Source organism: Protopterus annectens, chromosome 8.part0, assembly GCF_019279795.1.
Source record: "Protopterus annectens isolate FY-2018-M chromosome 8.part0, PAN1.0, whole genome shotgun sequence".
In the NCBI taxonomy this organism is placed as follows: domain Eukaryota; kingdom Metazoa; phylum Chordata; order Ceratodontiformes; family Protopteridae; genus Protopterus; species Protopterus annectens.
Genome location: NC_056741.1, coordinates 323,389,241 through 323,414,143, shown reverse-complemented (window position 1 = coordinate 323,414,143; position 24,903 = coordinate 323,389,241). Strand labels below are relative to the sequence as shown.

Below are 24,903 nucleotides of genomic sequence, written 5' to 3'. Positions count from 1 at the left end.
CCTAAGTCCAATTTACCCTAAGAAAACAAATTACCAACTTACAGCCTCCTATAGGACATCCTCTGTGTCCCAGATGGCCACAGTAGAGTCCTAAAAGTACTCAAGTAACTGCCTGTTACTAAACATTCTCATTTAATGGATAAGTTTAAATACCTTTCAGTTAATTGGAACACATGTTCCTTATTGTTTGGGTAAGTCCAGCGGTTTTGTAGATCTAATAAACAAAAACACACTGGAATAGGTAGTATACCAACCCAGCCTGAAGTCTATTTTCTAGACCTGGTTCTAACTAACATAGCTTTATGTATTCCACCCTTCTAATTTTTCCATTCCTGGTTAACTTTGACAACGAACTTCTAACCCTCAAAGTCATTAAAACCCCTGCAGCCAATAACTTTGAATTTAATAACTTCAGACAGTTGACCCTTATTAAAAATGATCAAATTTTACTTACAAAATTACTAGTCCCAACTATGAGACAGCTGCTATCTGTACCAATGAGTTCTGTGTCCTTATAAATAAGTGTCTAGACATGAATTTCCCTATTAGAACAAAATATAGTGGAAAGCTTGAGAGTAAACTATGCTGGTAGTCCATGAATATAAACAAATGCTGTAAAAAAAAAAACTTCTTAAATCATTCAGTAGATCTAAAACTTCTCATGTCAAAGATCACAGAAAAACTATCACCGGATCACCAAGAAGCTAAAGTCTGCTGTTAAGGTAAGCAAAACAAATCTTGAACTTAAATTAGCCTCTCTAACAAGGGATAATTGTAAGTCCTTCTATAGCAATATCAGAAAACTTAGAAACAATACCCTTCAATGTTTGGAAATAGCCTGTAGTGGCATCACCTACCCTGACCCAACTGACATAGCAAATACACTGGCAGACAAATTTAATGCAAACTACCCTAGAGACAGTTATTCTTTCCATGTCCATTTCTATAGCTCTTGCACTTTCTGACATCACAAAGGAGCTTGTGCTGAAGATACTTTGTAAAATGAAAAATGCTACTTCCATGGGGCTGGACAACTTGCTTTGGTGCCTTTTAATTTACCCTTGTTGAACCCTTCCTTAAACTCTTTAATATAAGCCTTCATACAGAGTATCTTTTTGATGTGTAGCGAACTGCAGTAGTGATGACCCTACATAAGGGTAGCCCTGCCACTGATCGCAGGAGATATAGGTCCATTAGCCTGACTATCCTGATTTACGCCACTGATCGCAGGAGATATAGGTCCATTAGCCTGACTATCCTGATTTACAAAGCTATGGTCCCATTACGACTTCCATCATTACATACAGTATCAGAAATCTTATTAGGCTGGACCCACACCAGTTTAGCATTGTCAATGGAAGATCCTGCTTTGTCCACGTCTTAAAGAAAGTCACTCCAGCTATAGACGGTGGTTATCCTTTCCAGATGGGTTATCTGGATCTGGCTAAAGCATTTGACACTACTCTGTACTCTGGCATTGTTAGTGTCTTAAAGAGTAATCCTTTTTGTATTCCAAGGTGGGTGTCAAACTGGCTAAAAAAACAGAACCCACATTGTCAGAGAGATAGGCACCTCCTCTGTAACTGAAAATAAATAGTGGTGTCACCCAAGGCTCAGTACAGGGACCCTCTGTTTTAGTATCTGTTTCTCTGCTCCAGACTAGAAGTCGGTTAACTTAAGTTTTCAGTTGATTAAAGACTGGGAGTTATTGACAAATACCTCACTGACACCATCTCATTACATCAAGAACTTACCCATGTGAGCAAGTACTGCACTGAAAAAGGGCTAAAATTAAATGCAAAAAAGTGCTGGGTTATCTCTTTTGGGAACCTGCTTTGTCTTTCAAAATGCAGCACAGCCAATATTTGTTTATAAAATGAAAGTGTAGTTATGGATCTGGAAAACGGGGTTCATAATGCCCTCTCATTTGACCTTCATGTAGGAATAGTAGTTAGAAAATAATTTTATTTAGCACAACTGATAGCTTAAGGCATATATAGGACAAACAAGTTTATTATACCCTTGTACACTACCTTAATTAGGGTAATATACCCTTGTACAGTGTCACTTGTCTGGTCATTATAAAACAGATCAACATTTGTGGGTTCAGTTCAAGCAGCTGTATTACACACAAACACATCAGGAATGAGGCTTTGTAACTTAAACTTAAATAAACTTGTAAACTGACTACCACACTCATTCATGTTAACACTCTGGCTGTTCTCTCAAAGTGGCACTGCTGCCTGCATGTGCTCACTGTTTATATGCACATGCTATATCTGGAAATGCTTCTTAAAGGTACATACATATAGTCTGATCTACAGCCTCTTTCTTTGAGAAATAATACGTGTATGAAATGACAATATTCAATGACATGCAGTTTACAGAAATTATCTTTTGACATGCAGTTATACAGAACTAATGACCTGACATGCAATCATACAAAATTGGACGCATATAAAACAGTCATGTCCATGATTCTGTGTATTTTACACTGGGTCTGGAAATATGACCTGATTGTGTAACGTAAAAGTCAGAATTGGATCTAGCAATGGGGACTGTCTTCAAGGAATGTTCAACTTTGGGGACAACTGAGACATCATCAGGAACGGGAATGGATACTGCGACATGTTATTCGGTATGAACATTGTCAGGGTTGCTCTGAGATCTAGAGTCTGTATCAGAGGTATGATGCTGCAATATCATTTCTGATGCAGGAAGATGATGTCTGTGGTTTCTCCTGTATTCTATACCCTCAGATTCCACTAAGTAGGATCTTGGCTCGGTACATGTACCTCTTACTTGACCAATTCAATCAAAGCCTTTTGCCGTTTGCATCCTTACCGTCTCTCCTTCTTTTAACGGATGAAGGAATCTGCTCCTTTTGTCTTAGTTGGACTTATGAGAAGAACACTTCTTAAAAATTTGGGCTTTGATTGCTCTATTTTTTTAGCATTAGGCACCAACAAACTAGAGCTGATAGGCAAGGTTGTTATGGTTTGCCTAGATAGAAGTCTCTGAGCAGGCGAGCCAAGTAGTTTGTCACGGGGTATATTTCTGAGATTAAGTAAATTCAAGAAGATGTCGGTATTGTCATGCTTTGACCTCTCTTGTAATTGCTTTGCACTCTGTACTGCATGTTGAGCAAGGCCGTTTGACTGTGGGTATTCAGGACTACTAGTATCATGGATAAAGTCCCACACTTTTATAAATCTCTGTAACAGTTGACTGGTAAACTGAGAACCATTGTGAGAAATAATTTTGTGTGGACTACCATTTGTTGAGAAATGGTGTTTCATCTTAGTAATAACAGCACTGGATGGTAGGTTAGGTAGCAAATTGATCTCAAACCAGTTTGAATAAGAGTTTACCAACTCTAAGTAATGTTGACTGTTCCACTCAAATATGTCAGTTGCTACTGTTGATCAAGGTAGTTCAGGAATTTGGCTTAGCTGAAGTAGCTCTTTTTGCAAATGTGGCTTAGTACTGTTGCACACTGAACAAGAAGAAAGCACATTGTCAATGTTTTTTGATGGAAAAGGCCAAAATAGTGGTCCTCTCGCCCTTGTTTTGATAGAATCAGAACCTGGGTGGTGACCACGATGCAAAATCTGAATGTGTTCACGTAAGGAAGTAGGAATAATAACTTTTGGACCTTTGAAAATAATACTGTCTTCCATCAGCATCTCGTCTCTGTATGGGAAGTAAGGTTGTACGTCTGGCAGTACACAAGATTGCTTTGATGGGCATCCTACATTGTTGAAGTGGTTGAGCTTTTGCAAAATTGGATCAGTCTTTGTATTATCTCTCAGCTCCTTAAGTCTCGTGGTAGAAAAATTACGCACTTCCATGACATCAAAGTCAAAATTCTCCACATCAAGCTGTTCCGTGGTATTTCTGGGTGATCTGGATAAGGTATCAGCCAGATAAAGAAGGCTGCCTTTTGTATAGACCATTTTGAAATTATACGTTTGCAATTTGAGTATCATTCTTTGTAGTTTTGCTGGAGTGGAATGCATAGGCTTCTTTAAAATAGTGACTAGATTTTGATGGTGAGTTTCTATATGGATAGCTCAGTCATAAATTTAATCATGGGACTTTGAACATGGGAACACAATTGCCAAAAGTTCCTTCTCAGTTTGAGCATACTACATCTTAGTTTGGGTAAGAGTTCTAGATGCATAAGCAACAGGTCTGCCTGCTTGAAGAATAACTGCACCCAGACCCAACTCTGAATCATCACGGGAAAGAACTACTGGGTTGAGGACATCATAGTATCTTAATGTAGTCAGGTTGGCAATTTGCTGTTTGAGGTTATCAAATGCTCTCTGATGTTGTTCTAACCATGACCATGCAATATTTTTGCATGTCAGCTCTCTTAAAGTTGCTGATAATTCACTAAAGTCAGGGATAAATTTGCCCAAATAGTTAACACCACCAAGAAAGTGCTGTAGGGATTGGGCATTGTCTGGAGCTGGCATCTCAAGAATGGCTGCTTGTTTAGAAGGATCTGGTCATAAGCCTGTACTGGTAAACAAATGACCTGCATAAGTAACTTATGATAGTCTGAATTTGCATTTCAGAGGATTGAGCTTTAAATTCACTTCATGTGCTCTGTCCAGAACTTTCCTGGGGTTCCTGTCATGCACTGCTTCACAATTAACTCCGACCAGTAAATTGACTATTATTGCACACAGGTAGCCTGAAAAAGTTTGCTCCATTGCACACTGAAAGACTTAACTGGCAGAATTTATTTCAAAAGGCATCCTGAGGAATCTGTATCTACCAAATGGGGTACTGGAGGTAGTCAGTAGTGAAGGTTTGCGATCAAGCATTACTTGCCAAAATGAACTCTTTGCATCTAAGACAGAAAAAATAGTGGCATTTAGCATAAGGGTGACAATCTTCTCGACTGTACACATAGTATGATGAGGTTTTTTAATGTCTTGTTCAAGTCTCTTGGGTCAATGTGTATTCTGACTTCATCTGAATTTTTCTTATGAGCAGCTACCATGGAAGACACCCACTCACTTGGTTCTGTAACTGGACAAATCACACCTTACTACATCATTTTGTCCTGCATAGCTATTGGAACTCTTCTTTCTGGTCTGACCACTGGACTGACCTCTGGGTCTACTTTCATGGAGTAGACAACTAGAAGTTTGCCTAGCTAGTCATCGAAAACATCAACATACTCTGAGAAAATATCATCACTGAAACTGGAACTGGGACATGTGTACATGATGGACTTCTTTGGTAAAAGAAAGTAGTTTCATTCTCAAACTGTCTCCGAGACCTAATAATGACTGCACAGGTCTTCTGACTATGTAAAACGGCAAGCTGTAACTGTTCCCAGATGAATAGCATGAAAGCACTACTGAGCCTTCGATTTAAATCTCTTTACCTCCATATGCAGCAAGCTTAGCACAACTGACCAAATTAAGTTGCTCACAAGCCCTCACTTTAGCAAATGTTTCTGTTGACATTGCAATACACTTTGAAACAGTGTCTACTTTTAGCTCTGCGGGTTTACAGTTGTTCAGAACAGTACAAGATACTTAATTCTCTGCCAACAAATCTACAGCATTAACCTTATCACCAACCACTGATACACCATCCACATAGAAGGTAGGGGCAGCTCTCTACATGATCAACTTGCTTTTTTGAGTGACCTTTTTTAATAACTGAATGAGGCTTTCTTGATTTACACAACTTTTGAAAATTATTCAATTTTTTTACACATGTGGCATTGCTGACCAAATGCTAAGCACTTCTGTCTTTTAGAATCATGATCAGCACCACAATTATGACAGTTAACAACAAGACTTAACCTGGGTTTTGCTGATTCACCCTTATACTGCACTGAGCATGTCCTTTTTACTGAGCTAGTCTTGGAACTTGCTAGAAAGCTGCAGGACCTCCCTGCCACACCTGCAGGGGTTGCAGCTGCCATGTGCTTAGGCCTGTTTCTGCTTGCCACATGTGGCATGCTGTGTACGTTTGCTCTAGAGGCTGCTGAAACCATACTCTTGTCTTGCAAGCATACTTGTGTGCCTTTCTGTGAGCTCATGAATTTGACAAATCTCTAAGGCTTTGCTTAACATTAAATCACTATCACGAAGCAAAATATTTCTCACTGCAGCACTATTAACACCACACATAAGCCTGTCCTTTATTATTTCATCTTTCAAGTCAACATATCTGCATGTTTTGGCCTTTTTTCTCAAGTCAGTGATATAAGCTGCAAAAGTTTCACCTGGCCTTGGGTCTCTTGTATAAAATAAGTGCCTCTGTAATGTAACATTTGTCTGGGGGTTGCACATTTCTCTAAATTTACATTTTAAGCATTCAGGGTCTTGATTCAGCCGGTACCACAATATGGCAGTTTTCCCCCTCTCCTGCATATACTGCCGGTGTATACACAAATGAACACTCTCTTTCAATAGCCTCTGACTCAGCTTAGTTAAGCAAAATGAATGCCCTTGTACGTGCATTTTTGTCAGAAAAAGCTGCTTGTATGAAAATGTCATATTCCTGCTGAAAATATTCTTCAATCCTCTGCTATATTATGGTCAAACACAAGTGGACTAGGTCTGCGAATTGCCTCTGCCATAGCAACACATAGTAGTGAAGGTGAATGAAATTATGTACGAACATACACACAAATATATATGCCAGAACTTTATGCCAGTACTTGTAATTATGCCCAGTAGCACAACAAACTCTTTGAAATAACTGCGCTTTGCTAAATAAGTCTCTAGTGCAATAACACTTTAAACATCACTGTACTTTGTGAAGCCACTCCTTAGTGTAAGAAATACTTCGAAATGACTGTACTTTGCAAATAAACTGTACACAATGGAAGAAGCTCAGAGTAAGAAACACTTTGAGATGAATGCACTTTGCAAATAAACTGTACACAGCACAAGAACCTTTCAAAATGGCTGTACTTTTGCGAAATAACTCTGCACAGTGTAAGAAACACTCTGAAATGGTAGCACTATGAATAAATGCATACAGCACAAGAAACTTTTCAAAATGGCTGTACTTTGACTGCACTTTGCAATATAACTGTACTTTGCACGCAGCAAACTCTCTGAAATAATTGCACCGTAATAAAGCACACATTCTGCAAACACTTTGCACACACTACTTTGAATAACTAATTATGCTTTGAATGGCATCTGTCAATGCAAAATAGTAGTTTGTGCCCAAACATGGTCTTTTACTGAAAAACATGCACTTGTCTTGCTTTTTAAGCTTAATTTGCCCTTTTATTGTACTCTTTATGCCCATTTAGTCTCTTATCATGCTCATTATACTTTTCTTGTGCCTGTTTTCCTTTAAACTTGCTCGAGTCGTTATGCAACCCAAAGGTAATTATGAGCCCCATATGAATGTCTCTGCTAGTTTTATCAAATATCATAGTTTCAAACATTTTGTTTAATTATTAATGCGTCTTGTGCCTTTTGTTTGATTAAGTAATATGTTTTGTGCTACTCTTTTGATTAATAATGCATTTTGTGCCTTACAAATGTACGGTTTCATTTTCTTTGCCAAATAAATAATTTGTGCAGTTTTTTCCTACCTGATGTTCGTTTCGGGCCCTTTTTTCATTTGTCTGAGCTCTGTTTCACTCAGCCAGCTTAATCTGCCTTCACCTTCAACTCTACACCTCATGGCTTGAAGAATTTGCTTTCTTAATCCTGGTTCTGACACCATGTCACTCGTCTGGTCAGGTTAAAAGAGATGAACATTTGTGGGTTAATTTCAAACAGCTTTATTACACACAAACACGTCAGGAATGAGGCTTTGTAACTTAAACTTAAATAAGCTTATAAACAGACTGTCACACTCATACATGTTAACACTCTGGCTGTTCTCTCAAAATGGCACTGCTGCCTGCACGTAATCACTATTTATATGCACGTGCTACATCTGGAAGTGCTTCTTAAAGGTACATACACACTGTCTGATGTACATACAGTACCTTAATTAGACCTGTTATAGAAGTACAGTGTTCCTTTTGAGATGTAGCTATCTAGACATTAGGTAATTGTAAAGGCCCTAGAGGTTCCAGCCAAGACTATTAATGGTCTGAAAAACCTGAGCTGCCATGAAAGGGTCATAGCTCTGTCCTTTTACACTGTGCATATAGCTAATGGGGAGATCGGTACATGGCATTCCAGACCATTATGGACACCACCCTCCTTGATCTTCTACATATCAGCAAATCAAATAGCTGTGCTAACACCAGGACAAGAAACTTAAATCTCTACCAACAGATAAGACACCTACCTAATCTCTGAAACAGATTTCACCTGCATGTGAAGTAATGTGATACCCTAGCATATTTCATATCTTTCTTGTGTGATTGAGTGAGTTCCCAGATTTGTTCCTGGAATGACCTGCTTTGCCCTTCTTGGGAGATTACAGCTTAAGGATGTGTGTTGGAAATATGTACATTGTCTTTTAATGCCACTGCCACATAAAATCTATAAAAAAATGTAAATTTCTGAGCCATTTGATCCTTGGTAGGTTTCAGAGGCTTGGAATTGTTCTAGCCTGAGGACAGCAATTAATGTATCCCTTTTTTCCTAGACCCCATCACTAGCTGAGTAAGACTAGTGCTGGTCTGACCACTGACTGGTCTTTTGTTTCATGTTTTTGTGGCTTCTAACTTGCCCTGTTCTAGACCAGCATTAGCTAATCTGGTTGAAGTTATATTACTGGTCAGGAGTATTCCTCTTGCTGTTCCCTGCATTGGGTCTTTTGGAATCTCATTTGATACATCACTACATACAGCATAGGTTGAGTCTGTCATTAGGTGGCCCTGCGCTACCTCAGCTGGTGGCAGTGACTCTGGCATTGGCCACCTGTCCTTTCCTTGGCAACAGTGAAGTAGAGTTAGTTGAAGGGCTCGTAGTTGTCCCACCATTGCTTGGCCAAGCACAAAGCTGTCAACCTACTCTGAGGACATTTTTGTGATCCCTCTTAGCCCCATTATTGGAGTCGATTCTGTGGCGCTCCCCTTTAAATGCTCCAAGTCCTAGATGGATTTCTGACTTTTCAGACTCTAAGGAGTAGCCTTGAACCCCTACATCAGGAGGCTTCAAACTGGTAATGACTTTCCTGTGCTGTCAGAGCTTGGATTCCCCCACCTTCTCTCATTCTGGGATAAGTAGTGATCTTTCACTACATGTGTCATGGGGGTGGGCTCTACATCCCTGGACACCATCACAGTAGATGGCCTAGGGGCCTGCTGCACTGCATTGGGTGATCAGGTTTTGCAGATCTTGCCAGCACATGCTTCAAACTGGGTGATATTGGTCTTTTCAGTTATTTTATATTGTGATTCCCCTCTTCCCTTTTGAAAGTCAAAGTAAACTTTATTGTCATTCAGATCCACACAACAGTGTAAGCTGAATGAAATTTTGTTGCTTTGGTCTCAAAGTGCAAACAGCTCATACAAATACAAGAAGAACATGACTAATTTAACAACACAGTAACAGTAGACAGCTCATACAATTACAAGAAAGCAACACGACTATTTAACAACACAGTAACAGTAGACAGTTGCCATGACATAGGTTATTTCCTCATATAACTAGTAGCAGCACTCCATCATTATTGCACATAATATGACACTTAACAGTTATTCAGTTTACACGGAATGTTATCTTGTCTCCTGATTATTGCACAGCAGTAAGGGACAAACCAGCCTAGCTGTTGCACCATTTAGAGCAATTTGCCTTAAGTATTGCAGGGAAGTTTTCCCTTCAGCTATGTAACTGATTGATCTGTTGTCCTGTTATTGAGTATGTTATTAGAGTTCAACAGTCTGGCTTGTGGAAAGAAGCTGCTGCTAAATCTGGATAACTTGCAATGAATGCTGCGGTATCTCCTGCCTAAAGACAAGCCAGAGAGCAGTCCATGAGCAGGGTGAGTGAAGTCATTGACTATCTTTTTGGTTCTGCCTAGACACCATGCCTTATGTAGGTCCTGTAAAGATGGGAGTGAGGACCCTGCAATTCCCATACCAAACTATGAGATTGCTTGTCAAGGTGCTTTTGTTGGTACCTTTATAGAAGGCTTTGAGGACAGAAGGTTTGCTTTCCTCAGCCTTCGTAGGAAGAGTAGATAATGATGCGTCTTCTTGACAGTGTAGTTAGTGTTTGTTGACCATGACAAGTCCTCAGAGATGTGCACCCTTCAGTAATTTGGTGCTCTTCACCCTGTCCACTGTTTCTCCTTTAATTCTGAGTGGATGTTGTGCTTTCTGATTCCTGTTGAAGTCCATTATTAATTCTTTGGCCTTATTTACCTTCAAAGCCAGATTGATGATGTCACACCAGACAATCAGATGATTCACTTCCTCTCTGTAAGCTGTTTCATCACCATTGCTGATATCACCTACAACTGCAGTATCATCCACAAACTTGATGTTTTGGTTCGATCTGTGCCTGGCAGTGCAGTCATGCGTCAACAGCAGCGGGCTCAGGACACATCCTTGAGGGACTCCTGTGCTTAATGTTATGCTCTTTGAGTTGTTTTTACCCATGCATACTTTTTGGGGTCTTTCAGTGAGAAAGTCCAGTATCCAGTTACATAAGAGGGTGCTGATGACCAGTTGAACCAGCTTCTCTATCAGATGTTGTGGAATGATCGTATTGAAGGCAGAGCTGAAATCAATGAATAACATCCAAACATAACGGTTCTTGTTTTCCAGATGTACCATGGATTCGTGAAGTGCTAATGAGATGGGATCTGTTGTGGAGCAATTGGATTGGTAAGCAAATTGGAGCAGATCCAGTGTTGTAGGTAGGCTTGATGATAGATGGTCCTTGATCCAACTGCTCAAAGCACTTCATTACTGTGGAGGCGAGAGCACCTGGATGGTAGTCACTTACGCTTGTTGCCTGAGACTTCTTTGGTAGTGTATGATTGTTGTAGTCTTGAAGCACTTGGGTACTATGGCCTGGCACAGAGATGTGTTGAATATATCTGTGAGTACAGTTGACAGTTTTGCAGCAAAGACTCTGAGCACCCGCCCCTAAATGTTGTCAGGGTCAGCTCCTTTTCTAGGATTTACTCAGCTTAGGGTCCTCTGAACATCCTCTGGTTTGAGGCAGAGCACTTCATCACCTTGTTTGATGAAGAGTTTTGTTGCCACAGTATTAGTTTCCTTCATCGAACCTGCTGAAGTAGATGTTAAGCTTTGCAGTGGGACATCTTATTTCCTCCTTAGGAAATTCTTTGGTAGGGTTAAGATCCTGAAGAAAAATAGGAGTTAGCTGGAGCCTTCCAATGTCATGGACTGAAGTTTTAATCCTGTTTGTATCTTCTGATTCTGATTTCCGTATGACCTTCTGGCTGTTGTATACAGAGAGGCACCTCAGTGGTGGCCTACCACCTCCATTTGAACATTTTGAAAAGGTTACTCCCTTTTTACCTTCCCTTATTCTTAGTTGTGTCCTGCAGTGGAGTCCAATGGGGCTTTACCTGGTTGGAAGAACTCTCAGATGATCATGTTTCATTCCTTGGAGCTTTAATGTGTTTGAGACTTGTTTTTTGGGGTGGGGGGGACTTTCTCCCATTACAGGAGTTCAGCTGGACTAACTCCCTTCCTCAGAAAGGAGTTTTCTGGATTGTTTCTGTTCAACAATCAGATTGTGTACAACTCGTTAGCAAGACACCCAGGAGGATTAGTTGGGCATCTTGTACAATTTCCTATTAGAATTAAGAGAACTTTTTGCATTCCTTTCTTTTTTTTCTTTTCTCACTTTGTAGAAAAACTGAAGATGGAAGAGAGGAATGCAAGAGATCATGGGTAGGAGGAGGTGCAAACGTGGTCTAGGTTAGCATGTGTGCACATGGTAGTCTTGTCAAGATGACTGAAGCCCCCAAGCAGCTCTAACTTTACATAAGTATTCATTTTTTATATTTATAATTTTATACATGGTTGTTATGATAAACTTATATTTGTTTTTAAGTAATAAAATTTTTTCATATACCATCAGATTATTATTTTTATATCCTTTTTCCTAATTAACTGAATTCCTGTGCATTAATTATCACAGCTTCAACTGCACTGTATTCAATTAGGTATATAGAAAAGCATTCTACGGGCAATGTAATAAGAAGGTGATCTAAAAAGTACACATTCCTACAGCATTTTTCCTAGGGCTGAATGATGGAATTCCATTTAGCCTTTGTCACAGTTTTCTTGCTGCCTTCCTTTTTATATAATTTTAAAGACAGTCTCTGACTTTTGCATGGAGAATGTAACTGCAGAACTCAAACAAGTCTGAACCTGTAACTTAAGTATGTTGTTTAAATGCACCTTAGTAAGCAAACTGATGAGCCTGCTTTGTATAAATGAAACATGAAAGATAAAATATATTGAAAAGTCGTGGAATTACTGTACTTTTCTTCCTTTTATTTCATAAACAATACCAAGCAGCTGCAGTCACAACTGGCAGATGCTGGCAATACAGAGTTAAAGTAAAGTGATGTGCAAGGCTTTATTTATTCACAGGTTCATAATGTTCTGCTGGACTGCATGTCCGGTAACTACTAGTCCAGCATTGAAACCCACACCACATCCAAATAAAATGCATCTGGATAAAGATTACCTTTGGACTGTTTTCATATCATAGGCCCCTTGCACACAAAACTAGAAACATACATGTGTTCTTTGATACACCTTCCTGACTTTATTAAATTATATTCCGTGTGTAATACAGCACACTTGTTAGACTTGGAGCGCATTTTAAATTTATTGCTAGAACATTTTTCCAGTAGGCAATGAAACAAAATGAACCAATGACAAAACTGCCCAATTCAGAACATTTCCATCATAAAAGTCTACTTCCATCACACACATTTTTTATAATGCAGCACAGAATATAATTATTTAGATTTTCTGTTCCTGAATTTGGATCAATATTTTTTGCTCTTTCCACTGAGACACAAATGCCCTTGTGCGTGACATTTTCTTACTTCTGTTCTTTCTGTAGCTACACCCCTGACTTGTTACACCCATCCCCTTTAAAAGTGCAACACAGTACAGTATCAGCAATGCTTCTACATACTGTGGGAGTAGAACCCACAGTCTTCTGCATCAGAAGTAAGTATTTCACCTGTTATGCTATTAACAATGCAAGCAGACTCAGCATAAGCAACACTAAACTTCTCTTCCCCTGAAGCTCTCAGCTCCTTGTAAAATCCACTTAACACTCCACTGTATCTCTCAACTTTGCAGCACAAGAAATCTGTAAAAAGCCAAATTTTATTTGGGGGGAGGGAGACAAAAGCCCAAAACACAGGGACACATTTTAAACATTGCTTGTATAATTTTGGAAAGTTGCTAGAATAAAATGTTGTGTTACTACCATGCATTTTACTGCAAGTCTTGAACCCAGGACCCTCTGCACTACAGTCAGAACAACATACCACTATGCCAAATCAGCAGTTTCCTGAAAGATAGGAACTTTAGCAAAACTGAAACTGAAATGGCTATCATTTAGTGAATTCAGATGTTCTTCGTGTTTCACTGTTGTAGTCATCACTTTTGGGTTATCTGCTTGCAGTAGCCCTCAGTTGGCCTGATTAACAAAGTCTTGAGTAATGCGTCGGTTGCTGTCCCTTCTTCCATGACGTCAGGTAATCAGGGGTATAAAACATGCAGCTGACGCCATTACATCAGTCTTTCTTGCTGTGCGGTGCCCAAAGCATATCTGTCGTCAGTATATTTTCGCCTCAAAATATTTCTGTTCTCGGTTTAATTATCCATAAATGTCGATTAGCAATCCGACTACCGGGATTCCGAAAAAACGCAAGGATAAAGACAGAGACAGGCCGCCGAGGTCCAAAACTGCCGACGACACTTCTCCTAAGCCAGTCGCCAGTTCGCCGGTACTCAGTGAGGCGCTTTTGCAGCCCCTGATACCCGCTACTTCTGATTCGCAGGCCTCTACTGAGATCCATTTGGAGTCCGGTATGCTGCGAGATGCTTCACCTATGGAACCTGCAGATGTCTGTACCTTGGATGGGTCCAGAGCCACTGTCCAGGCACCGGCTTCTGAGGGTGTATTCAGACCTATGGATTTGCATATTAAACTGACGCCTCCTCCTTCTTTTAGGCCTAAATCTCGAACCATGCCTAAAAAAACGATGCCCAGGTCGCATGCTCAGGCCTCTATGCCTAAAAAACAAATGATAAGAATGGCTGAAGATCTTATAACTCAAATCATCCCCCTTCTACGAGACCTAGGACTGAAGTTGTTTATGAATCTTCTGATCAGGATTCTGATTTTTTTGATTCTTTTGATGATCTGGATTTGCCCTTATCTACTTATGAGGATTCTGATGCAGAAGACTGTATTCCCTCTGCTTCCCCTCCAGAGGATTTTTCTTTTGGTGAAACCTTACATACTCTAAGGGAGCATTTCCACTGGGAAAGCCAGGATTTTTCTGATTCAAAAAAGAGGCTTAGGGATTTCTTACTCCTGCCTCAGCATAGGCCTTTAGCTATTCCTTCAGTACTAGACATTGTTGATGATGCTTTTTTGGAATCTAGTTTGGCCCCTGATTCCTTGCCTCCTGCTCCCAGAAAACTTGACGGATATTACAGGGTTCCTGATTCACACAAGTTCCTTTTTAAAAATCCTATTGCGGATCCAGAGACTTTTTCACAGGGAACCAAGAGCATTAAGGCTTCTACTGCTAAAAATCCTACCCCTTCTGATAGAGACTCCATGGCGCTGGATAGATGGGTAAGAAGGTTTACACTTCTGCAACCTTGGCCATTAGGGCCTTAAACTGCCAGTTTCATATGTTAAAGTATCAACAACATGTTATTGGATTGCTTAAACAGAAAATGATGTTGATTCCTGACTGTGTGGAAAATAAAGAATTACAGGATTTAATGCATTCTGCTGAACAGGTTGGAAAACATACTTTGCAATGTGGGTTTGATTCTTTAGAGGCATCTTGCAGGGCTGCTGTTACTGGTTCTGTGCTCAGATGGCATGCCTGGCTTAAGGAGCAATCTTTACCTGATCATGTTAAAGCTAAATTGTTGGATGCTCCCTTAAGTCAGGACCGCCTGTTTGGCAACAAGGCTGAGGAAGTTCTTAAAAAGATGGAAGATAAAGCTAAATCTATGCAAACTGTTAAAGATTTCTTACAAATTCATCCTCCTAGACTTAGTAGGCACTGGCCCTCTAAGAATTGGTCCTTTCCAGCCTCTTCAAGGTCTTCTCAAACCAAACCCAGACATAGCAGAAACCCCAGGTTTCAGTCCCAGGGGACACACAAGACTAAGCAGTGGGGGGTTTCTGCACCCAAATCAGGGAGTAGTAAGACTCCCCCCTATGGAAAACAGTCTCAATGACTTGCTTCTAAAACTTCCAAGCATTTCCCAACTGAATGCTCCTTTAGGTGGAAAGATTGGTCTGCGGGCCAAAAACTGGGAACTCATTACCCAGGACAAATGGGCATTAAATATAGTGTCCCAAGGATACAGATATCACTTCCACACCTTACCAACACCAAGCGGGTGGCCAGATCTACCCCCAAATCAGTGGGCAGAGGCCCAAAATCAAGTACTCTCTCTGTTAAGCATCGGGGCTATTCAGTTGGTACCAGAAGAGGAAAAGGGACAAGGGTTCTATTCGAGACTTTTCCTGGTACCCTGAAAAGGCAATACATGGCGTCCTATCCTGGACCTTTCTACTCTAAATACCTTTCTGGTGATTCCAAAATTCAAGATGCTGACTCTTCACCAGCTGCTTCCTATACTAGGCAAAGATGCATGGTTGGCAACACTAGACTTAAAAGAAGCATACCTGCACATCCTTATCAGGGAGTCTTGCAGAAAATACCTACGCTTCAAAGCAGGCTACATGCACTATCAGTTCTCTGCACTGCCCTTTGGCTTATCTACTGCACCCAGGGATTCACAAAGTGCCTAGCTCCAGTCATTGCATTCTGCAGGCAAAGAAATATTCAAATATACCCATATCTGGACGATTGTCTAATTCAGGCAGAAAGCCAAGACATACTTTTGAATCATCTGACCTTTGTTCAAAGGGTACTGACTTGTCTGGGGTACACCATAAACAAAAAGAAATCACAACTGGTACCCTGTCAACAAATTATATTCCTCACGCCAAAGAAATGGATTCATTTGACAACCTACTTCAAACAAGTGGCCAGAAAAACACAGTTATCTGCAAGGCAAATACTACAAGTCTTGGCGTTCATGGCCTCCTGCATTCTTCTAATTCCATATGCAAGGCTGCATATGAGGAAACTGCAATGGTATCGCAAAAGCCTATGGTGTCAACATTCACAGGATCTAGAGGCAATGATTCCTATCATACCTTGCCTACGCCTAGAGTTCCTTTGGTGGGCAGAGGCCTGCCACCAAAACAGGGGACTACCATTCACACTACCCCCTGCCGCCCAAACCTTAACAACAGATGCATCAGACTATGCATGGGAGGCCCACCTGGCAGGGAAGTGCATTCAGAGCACATGGAACCAAAGTCAAATGCACCTGCATATCAATCAAAAAGAAATGTTAGCTGTACAGAATGCTCTGACAGCCTTCAAGGACCACATTCTTCCAGGACAATTAATGATAAAGACGGACAACACCACTGTTATGTGGTACATAAACAAGCAGGGGCGTACACATTATTACCCCCTCTGCAGACTAGCCATGGCATTGTGGAACACAGCCCTGAGCTATCAGGTACATTTACAAGCTCAATTCCTGCCAGGAAAACTAAATACACTGGCAGACGAACTAAGCAGAAACCTCATGGACCCACACGAGTGGAAACTGGAACCAAGGATTTTCAACATGTTGACAAGCAAATGGGGGTGCCCAGGTATAGACCTGTTTGCCTCCACCCAAAACTATCAGTTGGACAAATTCTGCACAAGGACTCCCCACAAACAAGCTTGGAAAGTAGATGCTCTGTCCTTCAGCTGGAAAAATCTATCAATTTATGCCTTTCCTCCTCTGCCTCTGCTCTCCAAAGTACTACTAAAGATCAAACAAGACAAACCAAGGATGATTTTGATTGCACCAGACTGGCCATGACAACACTGGTACCCTCTCTTGTGCAGTGTGTCACTGTGGGCCCCATGGCACCTGCCTCAGAGTCCTACTCTATTGTCTCAGCAGGAGAACCAAATTCTACATCCTCAACTTCAAACACTGAATCAAGCAGCCTGGCTAATTACATAATTTCTACTTTACCATCCCTCCGTAAACCAGTGATGGATATCATTTTAGAGGCAAGGAGACCTACTACCAGAAAGTCTTACGCTGAAAAATGGAAAAGATTCTCTGCCTGGAACCAATCTCAAGGGATGAGCACAACAGTGCCCAATTTACCTCAGATCTTACAATACTTAACTGAGATGCTTCATAAGGGCCTGTCTTTCTCCTCCATCAAATTTCATGCTTCAGCCATCTCAGCTCATTATAACACAGAACCACCCCTCTTCTCTCATCCACTGCTTAAGCAGTTTCTCAGAGGGGCCAAAAATCTATGACCACCCAGGAGAGCTCCAACTGCAGCCTGGGACCTCAACTTTGTATTGGAAAAGCTCACCCTTCCTCCTTTCGAGCCAGCTGCCACTGCAGACTTAAAATTCCTTTCTTGGAAAACAGCTTTCCTTTTAGCAATCACTTCAGCAAGAAGAGTATCTGAATTACAGGCTCTCATGGCAGTGGAGCCTTTCATCATCTTTCATGCGGACAGGGTGTCCCTCAGGACTAAACCCTCCTTCATGCCCAAGGTGGTATCCAGTGTGGCCCTTAATCAGTCCATACATTTGCCAACCTTCTTTCCTAATCCACAGAACAAAGAGGAATGGATTCTGCACTCCTTAGACATGCACAGACAGCTTAGATTCTACTTGGACAGAACTAAACCTCAAAGGAAATCTGATCAACTGCTGGTGGCATTTGCTGCAGGGACAGAGGGGAAGGCTATTTCAAAGCAAACCATTTAAATGGATAGGCCATTGCATTCTTTTTTGCTACAAACACCATGGAAAACCTATCCCACAGGGGATCAGACCCCACTCTGCCAGGGCTGCATCTACCTCTACAGCCTTTCTCAATGGCGTCCCTACCAGGGACATCCTAGAAGCTGCTACTTGGAGTTCTGTACATACTTTCACCAAGCATTACCATCTGCCAGTTTTCTCTAAATCCAGAGCTGGCTTTGCCACTGCAGTCTTTCAAGGCCTTTTAGCTGGTCCTAATTCTATTTAAATTCCTTTTCCCATCCTTAGCTTTGGGAATCTATCCAAAAGTGATGACTGCAACAGTGAAACAAGAAGAACATAGAACAGTTGTGTACACGTGCCATAATTGTAGATGTTCGAGTGTATTCATTGTTGTAGTCCTGGTTACCCTCCCTCCAGCCCCCTTCTTTTTCATTTTTGGATATGCCTCTACTTCCTTTACTATCTTCAAAAGCTTTTTAGTGTATTTGCTTTTTTGTTGGAGGTATAACCTTGTATATTTATAGATTTAATTGCTTCCCATTAAGGGGGCACTTGACATCTGGGGAAAGAAAAACTGATGTAATGGAATCGGCTGCATGTTTTTTTACCCCTGATGACCCAACGTCATGGAAGAAGGGACAGTAACTGACGCAGGACCCAAGGCTTTGTGACTACTGCAAGCAGATAACCCAAAAGTGATGACTGCAACAGTGAATACACTCAAACATCTACATTTATGGTAAGTGTACACAACTGTACTTTCTCACCATAGCTCTCAATCTTTTAGCACAAAAAAAACTGGTCAAAGCCAATAATGGGGGGATACAACCCCAAAATAGTGACACATTTCAAATGCTGACCTTAGAAACTTGGAAAATTGCTAGAATAAAAGGTTTTGTGTTACCATTTATTTTGTGAAGAATATGATATCTGAAATTCAAATGCCTGTCATTATTTAGTGAATTCAATCCTTCAGTGATTTGCCACAAAAATCCTGAAAACCACAGATTTTATGAGGAACAGAACAAAACTATGATGCATAAATTCACAAGTGGTGGTGGCTAGGGACTTTTAGGCTCTTTTTACCTGTATATCCAAGGTACAGGGTTTGAGCCTGAGTACCTCTAGCCACCAGGTGTATTCACCTGGGGCATTTACACACACACACACACACACACACACACACACACACACACACACACACAAAAAATCTACCTTGCAACATATGTTTCCCCTGAGGGCTCAAAATATTTTCAAGTTTAAATTTATTAAGGTACACTATAGCCAAGGTACCATTACAATACAAACAATTACATTACAGTTACAGTTATAAAACAATAGTAGCCATAAAATGTAAACATAATATGGCAACCATAATTATCATAAGCCAGATCAAATGAATAGGTTTGAGGCCAGACAACGTGGGGCACTATCAAAGCCAGTGAGGTAGTGAGCTGCACAGGTGAAGGGCATGATAATGGAATGAACAGAAGTCTGAAGTTTCCATGTTCACCCATGGAACTGCTAACAGCCCTTCAGAGGATAAATGTAAAACACATGGAGGACAATAAGGCTCAGTAGGCTCCTTCAGGTAGCAAGGAGCCAAATTGTGAGTGGACCAATAAACACTTAAAAATGATCCTGTAATGAATTGGAAGCCAATGAAGACTGTGCAGAATTGGCATAAAATGATAGTGATGTGAAGTACTAGAAAGTAGCCTTGCTACACAGTTTTGCATTATTTGTAGCTGATTAAACTCACTGTTGAACAATTCCAGCTATAAGGCATTACAGTAGTCCAGTCTGGTAGAGACCATTGCATGTACTACAGTCAAGAGATCTGATTGAGATGTTAGGTGTTTACTCTTGGATATATTCTTCAGATGGAACTAAGAAGACTTAATTACAGCTGACACATAATTCCGTACCTTTTGGACAAATTCAGTCTTGGAAAGAAATGTGTCTTTTGCCAAGTAACTCCTCATCCTGTCTCAAATCACTTCCATCAGTAAATCCAAATCCTTACCCCACCCAGCAGTTAAATAGCTCAGTCCTGATTATTCTGAGACCCTGCTTGCCCTAAGATTGGTTAATAGATCTGAGAGTACCCCTAACCCCTCTTCCATCCTATCTCCAACACAAGTCTTTTATCACCTCAAAAGCAAGTTACACACACACACAGCAAAGCAGTCATCTGAATACTTCAAAAGCAAGTCCGCAGACAGCAAAAAGCAAATCCGTTAAAGCAAAGCAGTCCCGATGCTCAAGAGATGATCAAAAGCTTCACTACCAAATCGAAAGCAGTCCGGATACTCAGAGAGAATCAAAAGCTTCACTACCAACTCGCCGTTCACGAGATTTCAAAAGCTGGAATAAGAGCTATTATAGCGCTTATTGCAGCTTTTGAAATCTCTTGAACTGCGAGTCTTTTTAAGGTATTTTATAGCACTTATTACAGCTTTTGAAATCTCGTGAACGGCAAGTCTTTTTAAGGTATTTTATATTGCTTATTACAGCTTTTGAAATCTCGTGATTGGCGAGTCTTTTTAAGTATTAAATACCTTAAAAAGACTCTCCATTCACGAGATTTCAGAAGCTGTAATAAGCGCTATAAAATACCTTAAAAAGCAACTGCAAGTCTGTTTATTTCAGAAGCTGTAAGCAGCAGTCCTTGTAACTAGATAATATAAATATTACCAGTCAAGCAGTCACTCAGCTTGCAGATCTCCAATTCAAGCAGCGGCAGTATGTGAAAAGTAAATGTGACTAAATCCATCCAAAGTTCCAAACAGTCTTCCTTCTCACTCGGAGAGCTGAATTCCGATAGGCTTGTAGGCTGACAGAGCTGACGTCATTGTGTATGTGATGACATCGTCTCAAAAAGCGAAAAAAAAAATAAAAAAAAAAGCTGGGAAAAAGTCAGAACTGAAGGGGTGCTACTCGGGAATTGTGGCACCCCATTATTTGGACCCCAAAACTCAGTAAAAACTGAGTAATTCGGTACAGTTGGGAGGTATGCACGGGGGCACTCTTTAGTACCAGTATAATGTAGTTTTCTTCAATCCATTTATATTTTTTTAGGGGACAGTGATCTTCTTGTATCATTGACAGTGTTCTGGTGAGCAAACAAATGGTGATGTATAGCTTGCTTGCTTGAGTGTATCCATAAAGTCCAAGGCCTCCCAACATCCTTTAGTAGTATGTAAGCAGCATCACCACTTGTAACTAACAGGTTATACGTTGGAGTCATAGCTGCAGCAGAAGGAAATGTGCTGTCTGGAATTGATTGTCAGGAGTCCTGTGTGAAGTCTGAACCTAACAGACTAGTCCTCTTGCCAAACCCAGCTGACTGATGGGTTTACTGATTACACAAGTAATGTCTGAGTATATGCTATAGTTCTCCCAGAACTGTTGTTACCCAGGAATAATTTTTCTTTGTGACTTCTTCACTTGACCATGAAAATTTTAATTCACCATTTATTTCTAGAACTATAAATCTGTCATCACTGGTATGAAACCACAAGGGGCAAAAATTATCAATATCACACAAACCCAAACTTGGTACTTCATTGTGGATTTCCCAATGACGATGGTTTTTATGTAGTCCTTGGGCAGAGAGAACTTAACATATTTGCATTTGGGACTTCTGATTACTACTGTTTTTTTTTAATTATTGGTTAGTAAATATGACAAAATGTAGTAATTTGTTTCTGTATATATTCAGTCATGTTCATTATATTGAAAAATTTACTTTCTTAAAGTTATCTTATTTATGTTTCAGCCAGCCCTTCTAGCATGGAGTTCATTATTTCTCCGTGGTCTTTGCTGTGTCTTCCCTGTGGCAGTGTTTCATTTACAGACAGCAATGTCTCAAACCAGGACCTGAGAGCATTCACTGCACCAGAAGTTCTGCAAAACCAGTCCATTTCATCACTTTCAGATATTGAAAAGGTAACAGTACAGCATTAGTAGACATTGGTTGACTAACAGAAAATTGATAATCTTTGATAATCTTTTTACGTAATGCATAGCACCGCAACAAAACTGATTTGCTCTATTTATTTTAAGTCTTATTAATCATTTACAAATTATCAGAATTTAATTTATGAATTTTTCTATCAAGATTTTTGACATACTTGACCCCGTTATTATTAACCATTTTCAGGAAGAAGTGCATGCCCTTTTTACTATTTGTACTGATTTTGCTCCCTGTCTGCAAAGAAATGTTTTCCAAAAAAGTCTGTTGAAAGTTCCAGGCAGTGGTACTGGGGCACTTGCCTTGTTTACTTCAAAGGCAGTGGAATTGCCTGATTTTCATGTTAGACTTCTTGGGGGTGGTGTAATTTTTTCTGCCTTATTTAAAAAGATGGGAAGTCTCACTTTTCTATGGAAAGGCATGTTTTTTTTTTAATCTGATATTACACCAAAAATCTTCATGATATTGGCGTTTTTATTTTTGTCACTATCAGCAAAACCGATAGCTAGCTACACTTAGGTTCATAGGTGTATACTAGGCCAACAACTACAAGGGCCCTTAGAAGACTAGCTGTGCATTGCAAATGTGACCCATAAATTTTATTTATATTTGATTTATTGGGGTGATTTAATGACTGCCTGTGTCCATCAGAGACATAGGAGCCAGACCAGGGGTAAATTTCCGATTATCTATCCATTGGTCCAAGTTGCACTTAAATAGGGATAAGGAGGAACTCTGCTCTACATGGATGGGGAACTGGTTCTAGAAAATGGGAATTCTGTGAGAAACATATCTGTCTTTCCAACATGTCATGTTTATATTGTAAGCAAAATTTAGGTATTTTAATCTGGTAGTTCTGATGCTGTTTGTTTTCAGATGTGCAAAAGATTCATCAACGCAGGATACAGGGATGCCTTGTATGCCAGGCAAAATCACTTCTCAAAAGTCTGTATAATATCGAGTAAAGAGACAGGGCTTTGAGGTGATCAGCATAGGGCATTGTGTTTACTCCCTATTTTTTTTGTAAGGAACCTTTGTGGATGTTCTAGCTGCTGCATGTGTCTGGTCAGGTACATAGTGAAGGGGGCATTATACTCTTTGATGGGCTTGATGAGGGCTGAGTAGAGTTGTATAATGACCTCTCTGGACCTAGATGCCATGCCTTTGCTTATAAATTAGGCAGTGTTGAAGGATTTTCTTACTACCTTGGACACATGTTGATCGAAGGCTAGGTTACTTACTGCATGAGTTCCCAGATGTTTTTCGTGTTTCACTGTTGCAGTCATCACACTTGGGTTATCTGCCTGCAGGTAGCCCTCAGTCAGCCCAAATACCAGAGTCTTAGTATTTCTGCGTCGGATGCTGTCACTTTTTCTATGACGTTAGGTTGTCAGGGGTATAAAAATAGGCAGCTGATGCCATTACATCAGTCTTTCTTGTCGAGGAGGAGCCCGAAGCAGAAGCAGTTCACAAGTGCCGGTCGGCTGTTACCTGAAATTTTCATTTTCGAGTGGATGATCCTGAAGTCTTATAAAGCTAAGTACCCCGTTGGGGATTCTTTTTTCTTGCTCTAACCGATGTCAGAAAAAGTTAACAATTGTCTTGCCTGTGAAAAGCAAATACCTCACAGAGATTTTCATTCTTACTGCGTCACTTGTTTAGGCCCAGACCACAATGTCCCTCGCTGTCAGTTTTGTGCCTTGTTTAATGCCCGAACCATTCGTCGTTGGGCTATCTTTGTTGCTAAATTCTTTTGCTCTCATTCTCTGTATTCCGAAATGGCTTCAGTAAGCCATCCAACTAACGATCTTCTGAAAAAAACATAAGGATAAAGACAGAGACCGGTCCAAAACTGCCAATGACGCTTCCGTTAAGCTAGTCGCCAGTCCACTGGTACTCAGTGAGGCACCTTTGCAGCCACTGATGCCTGCATCTATGGATTCACAGGCCTCTGCTGAGACCCATTCGGAGTCCGGTATGCCGCAAGATACTTCTACTATGGAACCAGCAGATGCCTCTACCTTGGATGGGTCCGGCACCAGCTTCTGAGGGTGTTTTCCTTCCTACCGATGTTCAAATAAAACCGCTGACTTAATTTTTAGCCGGAACTACCGAGTTTCTTAGGCCCAGAGTACCCACTACGCCTAGAAAACGATGACCAAAGCGCATGCTCAGGCTCCCATGCCACAAAAACAAATGCTTAGAATGGCTGAAGACCTTATTACGCTAATTAGGGGAAGTTAGACTCCCCCTGCTAAGAGACAAAGAATTCAGTTGCCTTCAGATTCTACAGACCAAGAGTCCGATGACTCTGACCTTTCTGATTATCAGGACATGCTCTTATCAGCGTATGAGGATTCAGATGCAGAGGAATCCAGTCCCTCTGCCTCCCCTCCAGAGGATCTTTCTTTTGGTGAAACCTTGCATACTTTAAGAGAGCATTTCCAATGGGAATGCCAAGACTATCGTCAGTCCAAAAAGGGACGCGGAGAATTTTTAGAGTTGCCTCAGCACAGGCCTTTAGCTATACCCCCTGTCCTGGATATTGTGGATGATATTTTCATGGAATCCAGTCTTACTCCAGACACCTTACCTCCTGCCCCTAGGAAACTGGACAGGTACTACAGAGTACCTGATTCCCACAAGTTTCTTTTCAAAAATCCTACTGCTGATCCAGAGATAATTTCCCAGGGACCTAAAGGTATTAAGGCTACTACAGCCAAAAATCCTATCTTCGGACAGGGATTCCAGAGCTTTAGACAGATGGGGTAAGAAGGTATATACCTCTGCAACTGTTGCTGTCAAGGCATTGAATTGCCAGTTTCACTTGCTGAAGTACCAGCAACATATTATGGAACTAATTAAACAAAAAATGGTAATATTTCCAGATT

General features: G+C 40.6%; 1 protein-coding gene across 1 annotated transcript in view; it reads left to right on the top strand.

Moving 5' to 3' along the window:
* Positions 1-24,903, top strand: part of PTPN13 (protein tyrosine phosphatase non-receptor type 13) — a 1,949,788-nt gene that overhangs the window by 11,474 nt on the left and 1,913,411 nt on the right. The window contains exon 2 of the mRNA XM_044079819.1: positions 21,818-21,987. Coding sequence (XP_043935754.1) covers positions 21,818-21,987 — 170 coding nt within the window. The remainder of the gene's footprint in view (positions 1-21,817; positions 21,988-24,903) is intronic.